This window comes from Rhinolophus ferrumequinum, chromosome 15, assembly GCF_004115265.2.
Source record: "Rhinolophus ferrumequinum isolate MPI-CBG mRhiFer1 chromosome 15, mRhiFer1_v1.p, whole genome shotgun sequence".
NCBI lineage: Eukaryota > Metazoa > Chordata > Mammalia > Chiroptera > Rhinolophidae > Rhinolophus > Rhinolophus ferrumequinum.
The window spans coordinates 21,946,318-21,961,040 of record NC_046298.1 but is presented as its reverse complement, the minus strand read 5'-3'; the positions used below and the strand labels follow the sequence as shown (position 1 = coordinate 21,961,040).

At 47.4% G+C, this 14,723-nt stretch overlaps 1 protein-coding gene across 6 annotated transcripts in view; it reads right to left on the bottom strand.

Annotated features, from left to right (window-relative positions):
• The window catches only part of ST3GAL2 (ST3 beta-galactoside alpha-2,3-sialyltransferase 2), a 42,942-nt gene that overhangs the window by 10,810 nt on the left and 17,409 nt on the right, over positions 1–14,723 (bottom strand). Inside the window, exons 2-5 of one of the 6 annotated variants that reach the window (XM_033127082.1) lie at positions 10,545–10,658; positions 5,048–5,112; positions 4,014–4,137; positions 1,321–2,710 (exon numbers count right to left, since the gene is read on the bottom strand). In XM_033127082.1, the coding sequence (XP_032982973.1) occupies positions 1,321–1,659 (339 nt within the window). In that variant the 5' untranslated portion in view covers positions 1,660–2,710; positions 4,014–4,137; positions 5,048–5,112; positions 10,545–10,658. The remainder of the gene's footprint in view (positions 1–1,320; positions 2,711–4,013; positions 4,138–5,047; positions 5,113–10,544; positions 10,659–14,723) is intronic. The other 5 variants (XM_033127081.1, XM_033127080.1, XM_033127083.1 and 2 more) reach the window with 5 other exon arrangements.

The following is a 14,723-nucleotide window of genomic DNA, read 5'->3' as shown; positions in this document are numbered from 1 at the left end:
ACGTGAAAAGGATGGGGTAGGCTGGTTTCTCTGCCTCTTCTGAGCACAGCGAGGACCCCCTGAGAACAAGAACACAAACTCAATGTGGACAGGGAGCTTAGCTCTGAGATGAGAACTCCTAAGTTCATGGTAAAAGAGGGGAGAAGCGGTTTCTGCTGTCTCAGCTGAGGAACATGCCTGGTGCTTAACGAGCCCTGAGCTCCATCCCGGTAGGCAGGAGGCCTGGCCTACCCATGGGTCTACCCCTGCCCAGAGTCCTGTTCTGGCCCTAGGTGGGACCTGAGCCCTTGGGCAGGCCCTGTGCACTCTCTGAAGTTTTATTTCCCCCATAAAATGAAGGTTGAAAGCTGTGACTATGAGCAGCAGGCAGGACCCTTCGAGAGCCCCGAGCTGTCCTGGAAAGCGCCTGTGGGGCTCCTGCTGACCCCTGTGTAGACCTCCCTGACCTTAGGAATGCTGACATTCTGGGCCAGGAAGCAGGATCTGTGAGTTGTTCTGATTAGCCTGCTCACATGAGCTCATCCTCACAGCTTCCCTGAATGTGAGAAAGGTGGGGAGTTACCATCCTTCCCCTTTGCCAGCTGGGGAAACCAGGGACCATGAGTTGCCCCCCAAGACCCCCAGTGCGGAATGCAGGCAGTCTCTAGGTCCCGGGGTTAAGTACTGACGCTGCTCTGCCCTTGACATGTGTGGCAACCAGGTGGTGCTGGCAGAGTCTGGGAGTGACGTTTCAGAGAAGACAGGGGCAAGGTGAAGGGAGTGATGAGTAAAAGCAGCAGAAAGGGGATGGGACCCGGGAGAGCGGGAGGCTTGGGCACACCTGTCCTCTCATCTCTTCCCCTTTACCTCCCTTAGTCCCGAGGGGAGTTGACAATGCTCTCTTATCCCAGCCCAGAAGAACCAAGTGAGTGGACCTCACGGTTTTTAAAATTTAGAGCCAACATTTATAAATTAGGACATTGAGCAAAAAAAAAAAATCAAGACTTCCAGGTTTTCTCAAAGGGTCAGAAGATCCAGCAGTGACGAGTTGCATCCAGGCATAGCAACAATCCCTGGAGCTGAGTGGCCGCCTCTTCTAAAGGGAAGACCTTCTAGACAGTATTGTTCTCTCTCCTTCCAGGCCAAAGCTCACTCTGCCCTTTGGAATCTGTGATCCTAGCAGATGGCTCTGGTCAAATGGGCCTCTCACTTTGTCAAGGCTCTGGGGGCCAGGAGGCAGCCCAAATCCAAGAGGGGGCTCTAAGAGTAACTCCCAAACAGGAGGCGCAGACCCCTGAGGGGGGCAGCAAAAGGAGGCAGGAGGGGCTATGGCTCTCTCACCATCCACCACCTCTGGACATCCGGGGGCAGATCCATGTTCTCGCGGGTCCAGACAGGGGAAATGTTGCTGTCAAAGTGGCTGTCAAACCAGTCGGAGGCGCCGGCATCACCCATGCAATGGCGGCAGGCACAGCTCTTGCCGGCAAGCCCTTCCTTGCTGAGGCGCTGCAGGCCAGCGTAGCCGGGCAGAAGCTTCACCCGGTGGGTCCCCCCCAGGACCCCCAAGTCCAGGTAGGGCAGGGTGGCCATGCTGTGATGGGAGTAGGTGACGAGCAGTGACATGATGAACACCAGCAAGAAGGCCACAGAGAGGAACCACACCCGCAGGGAGCACTTCATGGTGTGAAGCGCCAAGAGGTCCAGACCACCAGCCCGGTGGGCGGCCGGGTGTCACTGAGGCCACTCCTTTCCCAGTCCACCAGTGGGCCAGCCACAGCGTAGCCTGCTTGTTCTAGCACGGGGTACAAAGGGCATAAGGGCGTGTGCCAAAGAGGAGCTAGCCGCAGGAGTCCCAGGCCACACCCTCTTCCAGTGTGAGGAGAAAGCGCAAGGCAAGCGTGGCTCCCCTCTCCCTGAGACACTTGGGCTCCTGCTTATGGCTTCATTGGGTCTCTCCGTCACTAGCTGGGCCACAGATGCTCTGCCTCTCCCACCGCCCTGAGGAGGGGAAGGTCAGTCCATTCCAGCCTTCTAGTCCCTTGGGGTTGCTGGCTGCCAACTCTGGGGGCGCCCCTTTTTGGCGGCTTGAAACAGTCCAGTCTGGAGCATTCGGGGTCCTTGTGGCTCATGAGCAGATGCCGAGGCAGCCCCCCGTCCCCTGCAGCGGGGAAGCCCTTGAACCTCAATCACAACAGAGAAAATGTGGGCTTCAAGCAGCCTTGATTCCATGCAAGAGGTGTCCACCCTTCCACCAAGGGAGGGGAACCAGGCCCCAACCCTGAGAGAAGAAACCCAGGAAGCTCTGTGGGTGTCAGAAAACTCTGCTGCAGAGACCAAGCTCCTCCTTGTGTTAGGTTCTGCCCTTCCACTTCCTGTACGAGGTGTAGGTCCTTTCTCCTAATGGTCACAGCCCCAACTGCAGTTGTGTAAGGGGTTACAGACCTCCTGCTCCAGCAATGGGGTCCTCTGGGGCCTGGGCGCAGCTGCTGTTCTGCGGGGTGCTGCTTCGAATGCAGTCTGGGTCAGCCGAGCGTGTGTCGATCTCCCTGCCAGGGCCCAGGCCTCTTTCCTGGTATTGCCGGCCCGAGCTCAGAGGCTGCTTTTCCCATCCCTGCTCCCCTGACGCCAAGCCATCCAGCTGTCCTGCTGTCTTGCTGTTAGCTCCTGCTAGCAGCAAGCCCCCCTCAGTTTCCCCCTCACTTCTCAGGTGCGGGGCTGCTGTAGCATGACCCTGAAATTGCAGAGAGGAAAAATAATGAGCAGATAAATTGTGCACGTGCGCACATGTTCTCCCCAAGCCCCACCTCCAAGTCCCTGAGGGGACAAAGCTGGCAGTAGAGGTAACACCCCCTTAAGTACAGGATAAAAGAAACGGCTCTCGCCTCTAACCACAGATAGTTAGAGCATTGCTCTAGCAACTAGGGCTGCAGAGGATGAGATGAGCCCACCTCCTCACTTATTAGCCAGAAAGTAGACAAGGACAGTTATTTCCCTAGAGCCACATGGTGAGTCACTGAAACAACAAGGTTTAGGAAGTTCCTAGTCCAAGTATGTGATACTAATTTCAGGTGAAATTTAATTAAAAAATAGCCCACAGATCTCAGAGGACTGAGGATATGACTCCCCACCCTAGTGCTCTTGCACCCTCTGATGCTGTGAGAAGCCCCTCTATGTAAGACGGGGGCTGGGCCTGGGCCCTGAAATTTGCCCCCTTCTCTCCTGGGTTAGCTTGGTGAACCATTAACAATCCTTCCAGCTCTGGTGTCAGGCAGAGAACCTGACTGTGTCAGGACACAGGGGTACGAGGCACTCGGCCGTCTGGGCTGCTGCATTCATCTGCAGGTAATGGATGAAATGAATGCCAGGGTCCCTGGGGGCGCTGACAGCCTAAGGCCCGGTGCTGCCCTGGCAGGCAGAGCAAGGAGAAAAGGCCGCCTGATCATGGTTTGGGGCTGGACTCTAAGGAAAGGAGCCTGAATCCATGCCACACACAAACGAGTCAGAGCAAGGTGAGAGTGGAGGATCCAGGCCCTGGCCCCACACCGCGAGGAGTACTTAATTTTGGATGCCTGCCTCTCCCCACCAGCGCCTGTCTGCATCTTGCTAGCCTAATTCTGCCTGGCCCCTGGGCCTTACAGCTCCTCACTGAAAGCTCCAGCTCCAGCCAGCCCTTTCAGGGTCCTCTGGCTGCTGCCAGCAGCTGCAGAGAAGGCCTCTCCAGCTCTGTGTTCAAGAACCTCAGCTGCCCTTTCATGGCAGTTCAAATTTCTGGGGCCAAGCCACACCACAAAGCCATCGGGGAACGGAATAAGGATGGCATTATTTGGGAGAAAGGGGGACAATGCTCACAGAAGTGAAGGACTTTGCGTAAGGTCATGACCTCAAGAATGGAGGTGAGATCTGAGTCCAGGTTTATCTGGTTCTAAACCCTCTGACTGGCCAGGACACAGGAAAAGGCCAAGAGCGCTGAACTACCCAGAGACTCAGTGCGAGAGATAAGGAGACACAGAAGCTGGCTTCCCAGGGTCACCCACACGCCTCACGCAGCACTCCTGGCTCTCATCCACAGGGGCCCCAGCAGCCCTGGCTCCAGTGTGCTCCTTCCAACTCTCTATGGCTATCTGGCAGGCCAGACTCCAGGCGTGGCATTTGACTGGTCTGTAAACAGGAAGCCAGGTCATTGTCTCTTCCAGTTCTCTCTTTGCCCATTTCCATGCCCAACATCTAAGAACAGAACTTGGTTTTGCAGGGTCTGGCTCCCACCGTCCTGTGTTCTGAGGAGGGCTAGGTGTGAGGCAAGTGGCCCTGGGAGGTGGCGACTTCCTAGGCTGAGCAAGGGGTCTTGCTGGGGAGACCTGGTTTCTGGTGGGCAGCCCACTGTGGCCACTGAAGGCAGGGGCTGGGCAGGAGCTGGCACAGGAGGCTCCAAAGGAAGCATCTTCCCCATCAAGGATGTCAGGAGCTCCTTGGGACCTGAACTCAATGAAGGGGCAAGTAAGGTAACTGGCTACGTTGCTGGGGAGAGGAAAAGCCCTAGTTTCGACGATGTGTTTGGGAAGAGCACAGAAGTAGAGTAGCTGGCAAAAGTCCAAGCTTTGGTAACCCCATGGATGGCTGTTCCTGGGAGCTTGAGCTGCCCAACTTGCATTGAGGGCAAATGGAGGCACAGGGAAGCGTTGTTGCTAATTGGGACTAAAAAAGATCAGAAGCCCCTAGATATGCATTAAAAACCCCAGAAGTCATCCACTGCGGACCCTTACAAAGCACTTTCAAGTGTCTTGTTTTCTCCTGTGAACTCCCTATGCCCTCCAGGTGCCCACGGCCTAATTCAGATTTTTCCCCTTCACAGCTGCTCTGACGATTCATTTTAAGTCCATGCATACCCCATATAAAAAGTCGGGGGGTAGGGTGCACACTGCAGCATCAGCGTTCCCCCCACCCCTTGTACCCACAAAGGGAAGCAGGCCAGACTTCCAGGGCTATCTAGTTGGTGAAGCTCATTTATTCATTCAATAGATACTTTAAGGGCCAGAGCTGGGCTAGGGTGATGGTGTGGGACAGAACTTACCTGTCCTGTGTTCATGGAGCTTCCAGTTTTGTGGCAAATACAAAGGCACAGGTGATTACAAAGTGCTATGGGAGGGAAATTACAAGGAGCCATGAGCGGGAACAGGAGCGCAAAGCGCTGAGAGGAACAAGCCTGGCCTATTACAAACAGCAAGAAGGTCAGCAAAGCAGGGGAGCGTGTCCAAGAGGAAAGCATAGAAGCCTGGCCACAGAGGACTTTGAAGGGATTAGGATTCATTAGGAATCTGACGGGAGAGTGTTGAGGAGAGAAGTGTCATGGCCTGATTTATATTTTAGAATGAATCCTTGGAACAAATGTTTTAAAACTAACAGTACCAACAGTTTTGAAAGGACGTAGAGCATAAAGAACACTCATGCACTCACCACTGGTGGGAAAATAATTAATACAACGCTTTGGAAGATCCTTTTTTAATTACTTAATAAAGATGGACCTGACGATATGCCAGCAGTGGTTTTTTTGTTTTTAAAGAGAAATTAAAAATCATCTTTCTCACAGAAAATGTGGCTTGGGAACAGAATGAGAGAATAGAAAGTTCTCCCAGGCATCCTGATAATTTATTTTAAGACTTCCCATGTGTATAAATATCCTCAGATTGTAATCTTCCTTAGGTCTGGGAGGGAACAAATGGTTTCTCATCCAAAGGCTGAATATTTACAATCCCTGAACTACGATTCTAAGAAAGACCATGAGTTTTGCCTGCTTGTCATACTAAACAGATTTAAAGCTCAAGTTGAACCCTGACAACAGATTGAATATACTGTTTCATTTCCCCCCAAAACCTCACCCCCATTTGGGACAATCTTTTTTTCAATAAGGTTTAATTCATATATAATAAAGCACAGAAATCTTTCAATGTAAAGCTTGATGAGTTTTTACCTATGTGTACAATACAGAGCATTTCCATCTCCCCAGAAAGTTTCCTCCTTTGTTCTACTGCTCCACCACTTTTCTGAGTTCTGTCACCATAGAGTAAATTTACTTGCATTTGAAATTCATATAAACACACGTGTACCCTTGGGTCTGGCTTCTTTTGCTCAGTGCAAAGCTTTGGAGATTAATCCAAGTTGTTTGTCCTTTTCCATGTCTGGACATTTGAGTTGTTTCTAGTTTTTTGTTGTTAAAAATAAAATTGCCATTAATTTCTTGTTTAAGTCTTTTTGTGGACACATAAACACACACTTTCTCATTTCTCTTGGGTAAATAGCTGGGAGTGAAATTACTGGGTCATAAGCTAGGCGTATGTTTAACTTTACTAGAAATTACCAAATAGTTTTTCAAAGTAGTTGTAGCATTTTACATTTCCACCAGTAATGTATGAGAGTTCCATTTGTTCCATGTCCTCAATATTTTCTATCTTTTTAATTTCAGGCATCCTGGTGGGTGTATAGTAAACTCTAGTGTGTGTCTACTACCAGGTACATATGAACATGTGTACCAAGAGACATACAGGAATGCTCATGACAGGGAGCAGCCGGATGGCTCAATTGGTTAGAGCGCGAGCTCTGAACAACAGGGTTGCTGGTTCGATTCCCACATGGGCCAGTGAGCTGCGCCCTCCACAACTAGATTGAAAACAACGACTTAACTTGGAGATGATGGGTCCTGGAAAAACACACCGTCACCCAATTTAAAAAAAAAAAAAAAAGCAGGAGTTCTGTTTGCGACAGATTAAATTTGAGATGTCCTTCAGACATCCATGTGGACAAGAGGAAGTTGGACACACATGTTAGAAGCTCATGGATGAGGCCAGAACTGGAGGGATATGTTTGAGAGTCATCAGAGTACAGTTTATTTTTTAAACTACAGGATCAGAAGAAATTATCTAGGGAGAGCCTGAGAGAGCCTGAATAGTTAAGAGAAGGTGACCCAGGTGAGAGCCTTAGGGCACTCCAATGTCTAGAAGAGGAGAAGCCAGTAAAGAGACAGGAAAGAATGGCCAGTGAAGCAGGGGGGAAATCAGCCCTACGTCTGGGAAGCCAAGAGAAAAAAGTGTTTCAACCATGAAGGAGAATTCACTGTGTCAATTTTTTTCTGAAAAAGTAAGTAAGATATGACTAAGAACTGACAATTGTATGGCCATTGGTATGGTGGAGGTGAAAACCTGACTGGATGAGAAACGGCTAAAAAGAAAATGAAAACACGCTCAACATCAGCTATCAGGGAAATACAAATCAGGACCACAGTCAGATGTTATTTTCCACCCACTAGAATGGATATAATCAAAAACGTGAGGAACCCTCAATCATATATTACTAGTGGGATTGTAAAATGGTGCAGCCACTTTGGAAAACAGTCTGGCCGTTCCTCAAAAGGTTAAACATAGAGTCACCATATGACTCAGCAATTCTACTCCTAGGTATATACCCAAAAGAAAACATATGTCTACACAAAAAGTTGTTCATAAATGGTTATAAGTAGCATTATTCATATTTGCTCTACTGTGGAAACAACTAAAAGTTCAATCAACCCGTGAACAAACAAAATGTGATGTAACCATACAATGGAATCTTATTCAGCCATAAAAAGGAATGAAGGTCTGATATGTGCCACAACATGAATGAACCACCAAAAACATTGTGCTACATGAAAGAAGCCAAAGACTACATACGATATGATTCCATTTATGTGAAATGTCCAGAAGAGGCAAATCCATAAAGTAGATTAGGGGTTGCCTAGGGCTGGGGGTTGGGGGAGATGGACGCGATTGCTAATAGGTAGGGAGTTTCCTTCTGGGGTGATGAAATGTTCTAACGTGGTTTGTGGTGATGGCTTGTTGCATAACCATGTGAATAAGCACTGGGCTGTACACTTGAAATGGGTGAACTGTATGATATGGGAATTGTAGCTCAATAAAGGTGTTACCAAAGAAAAGGGGATTGGGATGAAGTGGGATGGGGGTTAAGTTGGAAGATATTAAACAATGTTTATATACTAGTGGGAATGATTCAGTAGAGGGAAAAGTCAATGCTGCAGGAAAAAGAAAGGATAATTGAGAAGCAAACTCCTTGAGTAGCAAGAAGGGGTGGGAGTCAGTGCCTACATGGAGGGTCTACCTGTGAAACAGGAAGCAGAGCAGAGCACGGGGCACAGACACAAGGAGGGATACATTTGGTGGTAGGAAAATGAAGAGGGTCTTCTTAATTGTTGGGCTTGGAGATTAGAGAGATCCGATGTGAAACAGTCCTCTAAGAGAAGGGGAGTAATGAAGAAAATTTAGTGGGGGGCGAGGCAATGCTATGGTTTTCCATGAGGTTTGTGGTCCCAGCTTAAGCAAATTTGGTAAGACCATTTAACAATAAACATCTCCTGAATGGCTGGATGAGCTTGAGATACTGAGAATGAACAGAGGAAGTGGCAACCAGAATCAAGAAGGTCAAGGGCAGGGGCAGCCAGATGGCTCAGTTGGTTAGAGCACGAGATCTCAACAACAAGGTTGCAGTTCAGTTCCAACATGGGATGGCGGGCTGTGTCCCCTGCAACTAAAGATTGAAAACGGCGACTGGACTTGGAGCTGAGCTGCGCCCTCCACAACTAGATTGAAGGACAACGCAAGCCCTGAAGAAACACACTATTCCCCAATATTCCCCAATAAAATCTTTAAAAGAAAAAAAAAGGTCAACGGCAGCCAGGCCCTTGAAGAATGGATGATTTTCCTCCTGCAAGAGCCTTCTGTCTATCAAGGGATGCTCCCTTGAGCAGATACAAGGAACCAATGGAAGATAAAGATGGCCCTCGCCAGTTTGCAGGTAAAGGAGAGGTGAAGCAGGCGTATGGGTTTGAGCAGCAAAGGCAGCCCCAAAAGAACAGCATGGACTGGGTTTGGGAGGCTACGGCGGTTTTAGAGCCATTTTCCAGTCAGTTCCCAGGAGACAAGCCATCAAATTAACCTAATGAAGCACAGGATAGCACAGCCTCAGACCAGAGCAGCTGAACACAATCTTCTTGGCAGACAGAGAAATGAAATGTCAAAATAGGATGAGGATGGGAGTAGGAGGGGTGGGCACTTAAATCTGGAAGGGATGGGGAGAAGGAAAAATATTCTAGCCCATACGCTAATAAAGCACCCTCTTTCCACCCATTGACACACAGCCTGAGGATGTGTCCCAGAGCCACAATGTAGAGACATCAAACCACAGATTATTACTCACACACATGATGCTTTATGAGTTTCTGAGCATTTTCAGGCAGAGCCTCTCATTTGATATTCCCAGATGCCCCATTAATAGCTGAATGAGGTCAGCCAGGCGGTAAGTGACAGAGCTTTAATGCCACTCCGGGTCTGATGGCTCCGACGCCACTGCTCCTTCCATGAGTGCCCACTGCCTTCCAGAGAGGCTTTTCTCACTGAGTTACAACCATTGAAGTGTTCCCAGTGCCTTAGATCCTTGCCAACCTAACAACTCCAGCAAACTTCCTGCCTCCTGCAAAGGGCAGAAGGTGCCGTGTGTGTGTGTGTGTGTGTGTGTGTGTGTGTGTGTGTGTGTGTGTGTCTTGAGGAAGAAACCTGACAGCCTCTCCCTTACACACATCTCAAACCCAGTGAGGCATACATGCCCTTGAAGTGGCTGAGAACTGGTTGCTTCACCTCCACCTACTTGACTAACTGAAGTCAACACATTGCAACATCCTGGCACCAGCCCTGACAGACCCTCATACTGTGTTTCTCCGAAAATCAGACCTAGCCGGACAATCAGCTCTAATGCATCTTTTGGAGCAAGAATTAATATAAGACCCAGTTTATTGTATCATATTATATTAAAGACACGATCTTATATTATAGTAAAATAAGACAGGGGTCTTATATTAATTTTTGCTCCAAAAGATGCATTAGAGCTGATTGTCCGGCTAGGTCTGATTTTCGGGGAAACACAGTAATTATCCTAGTGACTCAGGCCTCCCCGCTCTCCTATTACAACCCCTCGGGCAGTCTCTACCCTCTCCAGCCGCCGCCTTCTTGCCGAACATCTTGCCGTGACTTGACATCCTATCTGAGATCTCAGCTCTGCTACTTCTGAGGCTGCCCAGAGTTAGCAGCCAGAAAACCAGAAAGTAAGAGCTAACAAAGTTCTCAAAACCTATGATCGTCACTCTGGCTAACTATCAATTAAGTCCTAGAGAAAGAAGCGATTGGTCTTCACTGAGAGAGGATCAATGTTGCACCCTAAGAAACAGGTCGTAAGGGGAGGAATGCTGGGCTGTGAGGCATGGGGAGGAGGTGGAGCAGGGAAGAACTGCGATGTGGGGTCCCTGCTCTGCTCCACGCCTGCCCCCTCCAGGAGTCCCAGTGTGGTTTCTTTGTGTCTTAGTGGGGGAAAGTCCAGGAATGTGTTACGTGTTTCTACACTAGGGCAGGAAGCAAAGTCTAGAAAAACAAGGTTATATCAACAGCTAGGCAGATAAGGCCGACAAGAAGAGTTGGGGAGAGACAGGGAAAGATGGGGCAAGGAATACAAAGTCAGTTAAAGAACAGAACCACCTGTGATGAAGGCCAGGGCGATTCCTGTTAAGTCCCCACGTCCTGCTGACCAGGTCTCTCCAGGCTCCAGACCATTTCTTGCTTTTTATCCAATCTGATAGTTTTTTTAAACACCTGTGTGTAATGCATTACACTTATTACATATTTGGACTTATGTTATTATCATACTGTTTTCTCTTCACCAATTTTCCTTTAGTTCTTTTTTCTTTTCCAGCTTCTATTGGATTGACATATCCCAACTCTCACCACATTTTTTTTTTCCTTCTGGCTTGGAAATTATATTCCTCTTTTAGTGGTTATCTTAAACTGTTAGCATGAATACATTTTTCTAATAAAGTCTACCGTTTTCAGCAGGGTTATTCTCTTGAACAAGGCAGAAAGTTGGTGTGGCTTAACAATGAAACTCCCTACTTTATTGTACCTTACTCTTCCTTGATAATGTGGTCAACAATTTTATTTTTATTTTTGTAAATTAAAACACAAGTTAGACACTGGATTTTTGTTCGTGTGTTTTGCCATCTGTGGCAGACGCTGTTGGATGCCTACCAGCGGCCACTCCCCCTTCTTTCCTGCCAATAGAATACTGGTTTTGTCCAGGGAGCAAAGGACCCAGTCGCAGGAGATGAGGCAAGCCTGGTTAAAGCCAACCATAGTACGTCTGTTCCCTTTTACCAGGAATTACTCTAAGGATGGACCAGCTTGGGCCAATGAGACTTAAGGAGATGCCTGTTGGGATCTTCTTGGAAAGATTCTCCTTTCAGAAAAAGAGGCACATTAGAAAGCTTCCTTTCTCCCAGCATCTCCCTGCTTCCCACTTGGGATGCTATACAGGGATGACATGATGCCTGGAGCTGCAGCAGCTACCTCACAACCATGAGGAGGGAGTCCTTACACCTGAGGTTGGCAGAGCAGAATGACAGCATGATTCAGTGTCCTTCAGGTCAATACTGGACCACTGCCCCCGTCCTGCAACTCCCGACCTCTGTACTTATTATAAGCTCATTAAATATTTTTTTGAGTGTAAGCCACTGTGGGCTATTCTATTCCTTGTAGCAGAAAATATCCGATATACTCTCTATAGTTAATTAAATTTGCCCAATGTTGGTGCTAGCAACCTGCTCTTCTCCCAGGTTTACTATTCTTCTTACTGAAATACACTGTTAGAGGTTCTTTGAGCAAGGGTCTGTGAGAGATAAAGCTGTCTTACTATGTCCGGAAGTATCTTTGTTTTACACCATTCTTGAATGATAGCTGGATACAGAACTCGAGCTTCCCAAAGATACTCCTCTATCATCTTTTGGCATCTACTGTTAAGATGTTGTCTGTCAATCTAATTGTCAACCTTTTGAATTCTTTCTTTCACTTGTTTTTAATATTTTCTCTTTCTTCTTGTCTGCAGTTTCACTACATTATGCCTCGGGATCTATTCTGTTAGGTATTCACGCTGTTTCTTCAATCCTGGAATTCTTAGCCGTTCTCTCTTCAAATATTATTTCTTTGCCATTTTCTTGACTCATACCTGGAATTCCTACTAGACACATGCTAAAGCTTGTCAATCTGTCCTCTGTGTCTTTGCTGCATTCTAGAGGAATTCCTCAGTACCAGCTTCCAATTCATGAATTCTCTGTGTTCAGGCTAGAGTTCTATCTACTGTGTCAAATTCTAATGACACTGTTTTTCACTGCTAGAATTTTTAATGTTAAATTTTTAGAGTCACATATTCCTGTTTCTTTTTCTTTTATAACTTCCCTTTATGGATTTCATGTTTCCTTCTCTCTCTCAGGGCCCTAAACCTACTCAGTAAAGACTTTTCTGATTACTCCGTTATTATTTATTTATTTATTTATTTATTTATTTATTTTTACAAGTGATTATTACTCTGTTATTTTCATTTCTTCTGGGGTAAAATTTTCTTTGATTTTGTTCTTCTTTTTTTTTTTTTTGCATTCGTTTTCCTCATGTGTTTCTGAACTTCAGTGTGTAAGCTCATCTTATCTCTTATATTTTACTTTTCCCTCCCTGTCTAGGGGTTTTTACCTTTGCCTTCTTAGGTCCTTTGGGTCTCCCAGTCTAGAGTCTAATCTTGTAGCAGCACCTCAGCTTGGGTCCAGGCCGAGAGGTTCTGTCTTCCAAGGTAAACATCTTTATAAGCCATACCCCCAGGGAAGGGTTGGAAGCAACCTTTTTTTCAACCTACTTTTCCAGCCCCCGTGTTAAAGCAGTATACTAGCTCTAATTCCATGCTTCATGTGGAGCACTTTATAGCTGTTACCCCAGATTTCCAGCTGCTTCCACCTGCTTCCAGACTCAGACACCAGCAGGCCTGCAGCTTCAGCTCTGCTTTCTTCCTTGTGTTCCTATCCCATTTCTCATCACAAGGTTGTTTATCATTTTGTGTGGGGGTAGGGAGGAGGAGTGCATGACTGCTTTTAGAATTTTATCTTTTTATGTATTATTGCTATGTGTTTAGAGTATAAATTTACGGTGCCATATTGACTGGATGAGTTGGATTAAACTGTTTGTACCAGGGAACTAGGGATCCCTGCCAATACCGTCGTCTCCTGGGAAGGCATATCAAACCATCTCTAATGAGATTCATGGAATCACAGCCAGCACACTGAAGAAAGCAGCCTGATATAGCCTGGGGTAAGCTGATCAAAAGTCCCAATTAAAACTGGTCTCCCATTCCCACCCTACTCTTCATTCCAGTGCACACAGTGGTAAGGGCAGCGGTGAGCAGACATGCAAAGAGCATCTTTCAGATGCGGTCTGAGCAGGCCTTCACTGGGGAAGGCCACCCCCGCCTTCAGCCCCTCTTCCATATCACTTGACTATTGCAGTCTCTTACCTGGCCAGGGAAACACGCACACTGTCCATATGGACACTCTAGATGAAAGGCCCATCTGCCCCTCTTCAAGTCCCCAGCCTGCCTGCAACAGACCCAGCCTTTAGTTTCAATCACATCAGAAGAGCAGTGGATTCAGGAGCCAAATTCTAGTCCAGGCTGTCACCAGGCAGCAAGCCATTTTTCTTTCCAGGCCAAGATTCTTTAACAATTAGAAGGAAATCCTACCTCCATCCTCTGATTATCTCCTGTGTACGCCTGTTGACCACGAGTTTGACTTCCAAGTCTCTACAATCCACTTTCTGGACCCAGACCTTCCTTATTTCTTTGAGCTGCTAAGGCATCCTGAAGGGTCCGCCCTCCGCCCTTTTTGCTCCTTCGCCTCTCCACTGTGCACCATCCCCCTCCGCAACTAAGAGCTTGCTCTTCTACCCTGGGTTCTAGACCTACATTCTCAACTACCTCTTTAGCATGTACAAATGACACTTCAGACTGAATAAACTCATTATCTTCCTGCATACGAGATGGAGTCCTTTTATTCATTGGGCCAAAGTCAGACTCCTTAATACAGCATCCAGAGATCCCCAAACCAGGCCACTTTCCGAAGTCTCATCTGTCACCATATTGGATCCTCTCGGGGTTATGAACTAATTTGGACCATAGGCCAAATCTGGCCCATATTTATCAAGATCCTACACAGAACCTAAAAATACATGTGTGTGTCTATCTCCTTCACTTGAAATATACACTCTAAGTGTACAGAGACCATATTACTTGTAATTCTTCATTTCTGTATCATCACTGTAGGACCTAGCATTGGCCTCCGTACAGTTGGCATCGAAAGATATTTGTCCAACTAAGTATCATCCCTGTATATAAGCCCAGGGTTACAAGAATCAGAAGAAATAATGGCGATGAAACAATGCTTTGAAGCGATTTTTATAAATCGTTGTGTAAAGTATGCAGATGAAAGGGATCACTACATTTTGCCCCTACTCTTCCAGCTCTGACATTCCAGAAGTGAAAGCTTTCTCCACCTTCTTGTGGACCACCAAGAAACACGAGACCTCAGGTGCAAATCAGATTTAACAAATCGGAGGCAAAGGGAAAAGTGTGTGAAAAAGTCACAGCAGCTGCCTGGACCACGGGAATGGTCAAAGGGTCCCGCTCTTAATTTTCTGTCAACAGAGACGCCTCTGGGCTGCTAAAATCGCACTCTCCCTGGTTATTTCCCTACACACCGCAGGCTACTGGCTGCAACCCTCTCGAACTAGGGCTTGTCAGAGCTCTCATCTGTTCACCTCAGCTCAAGGCACCTTTCCAGTCAAGCGTCT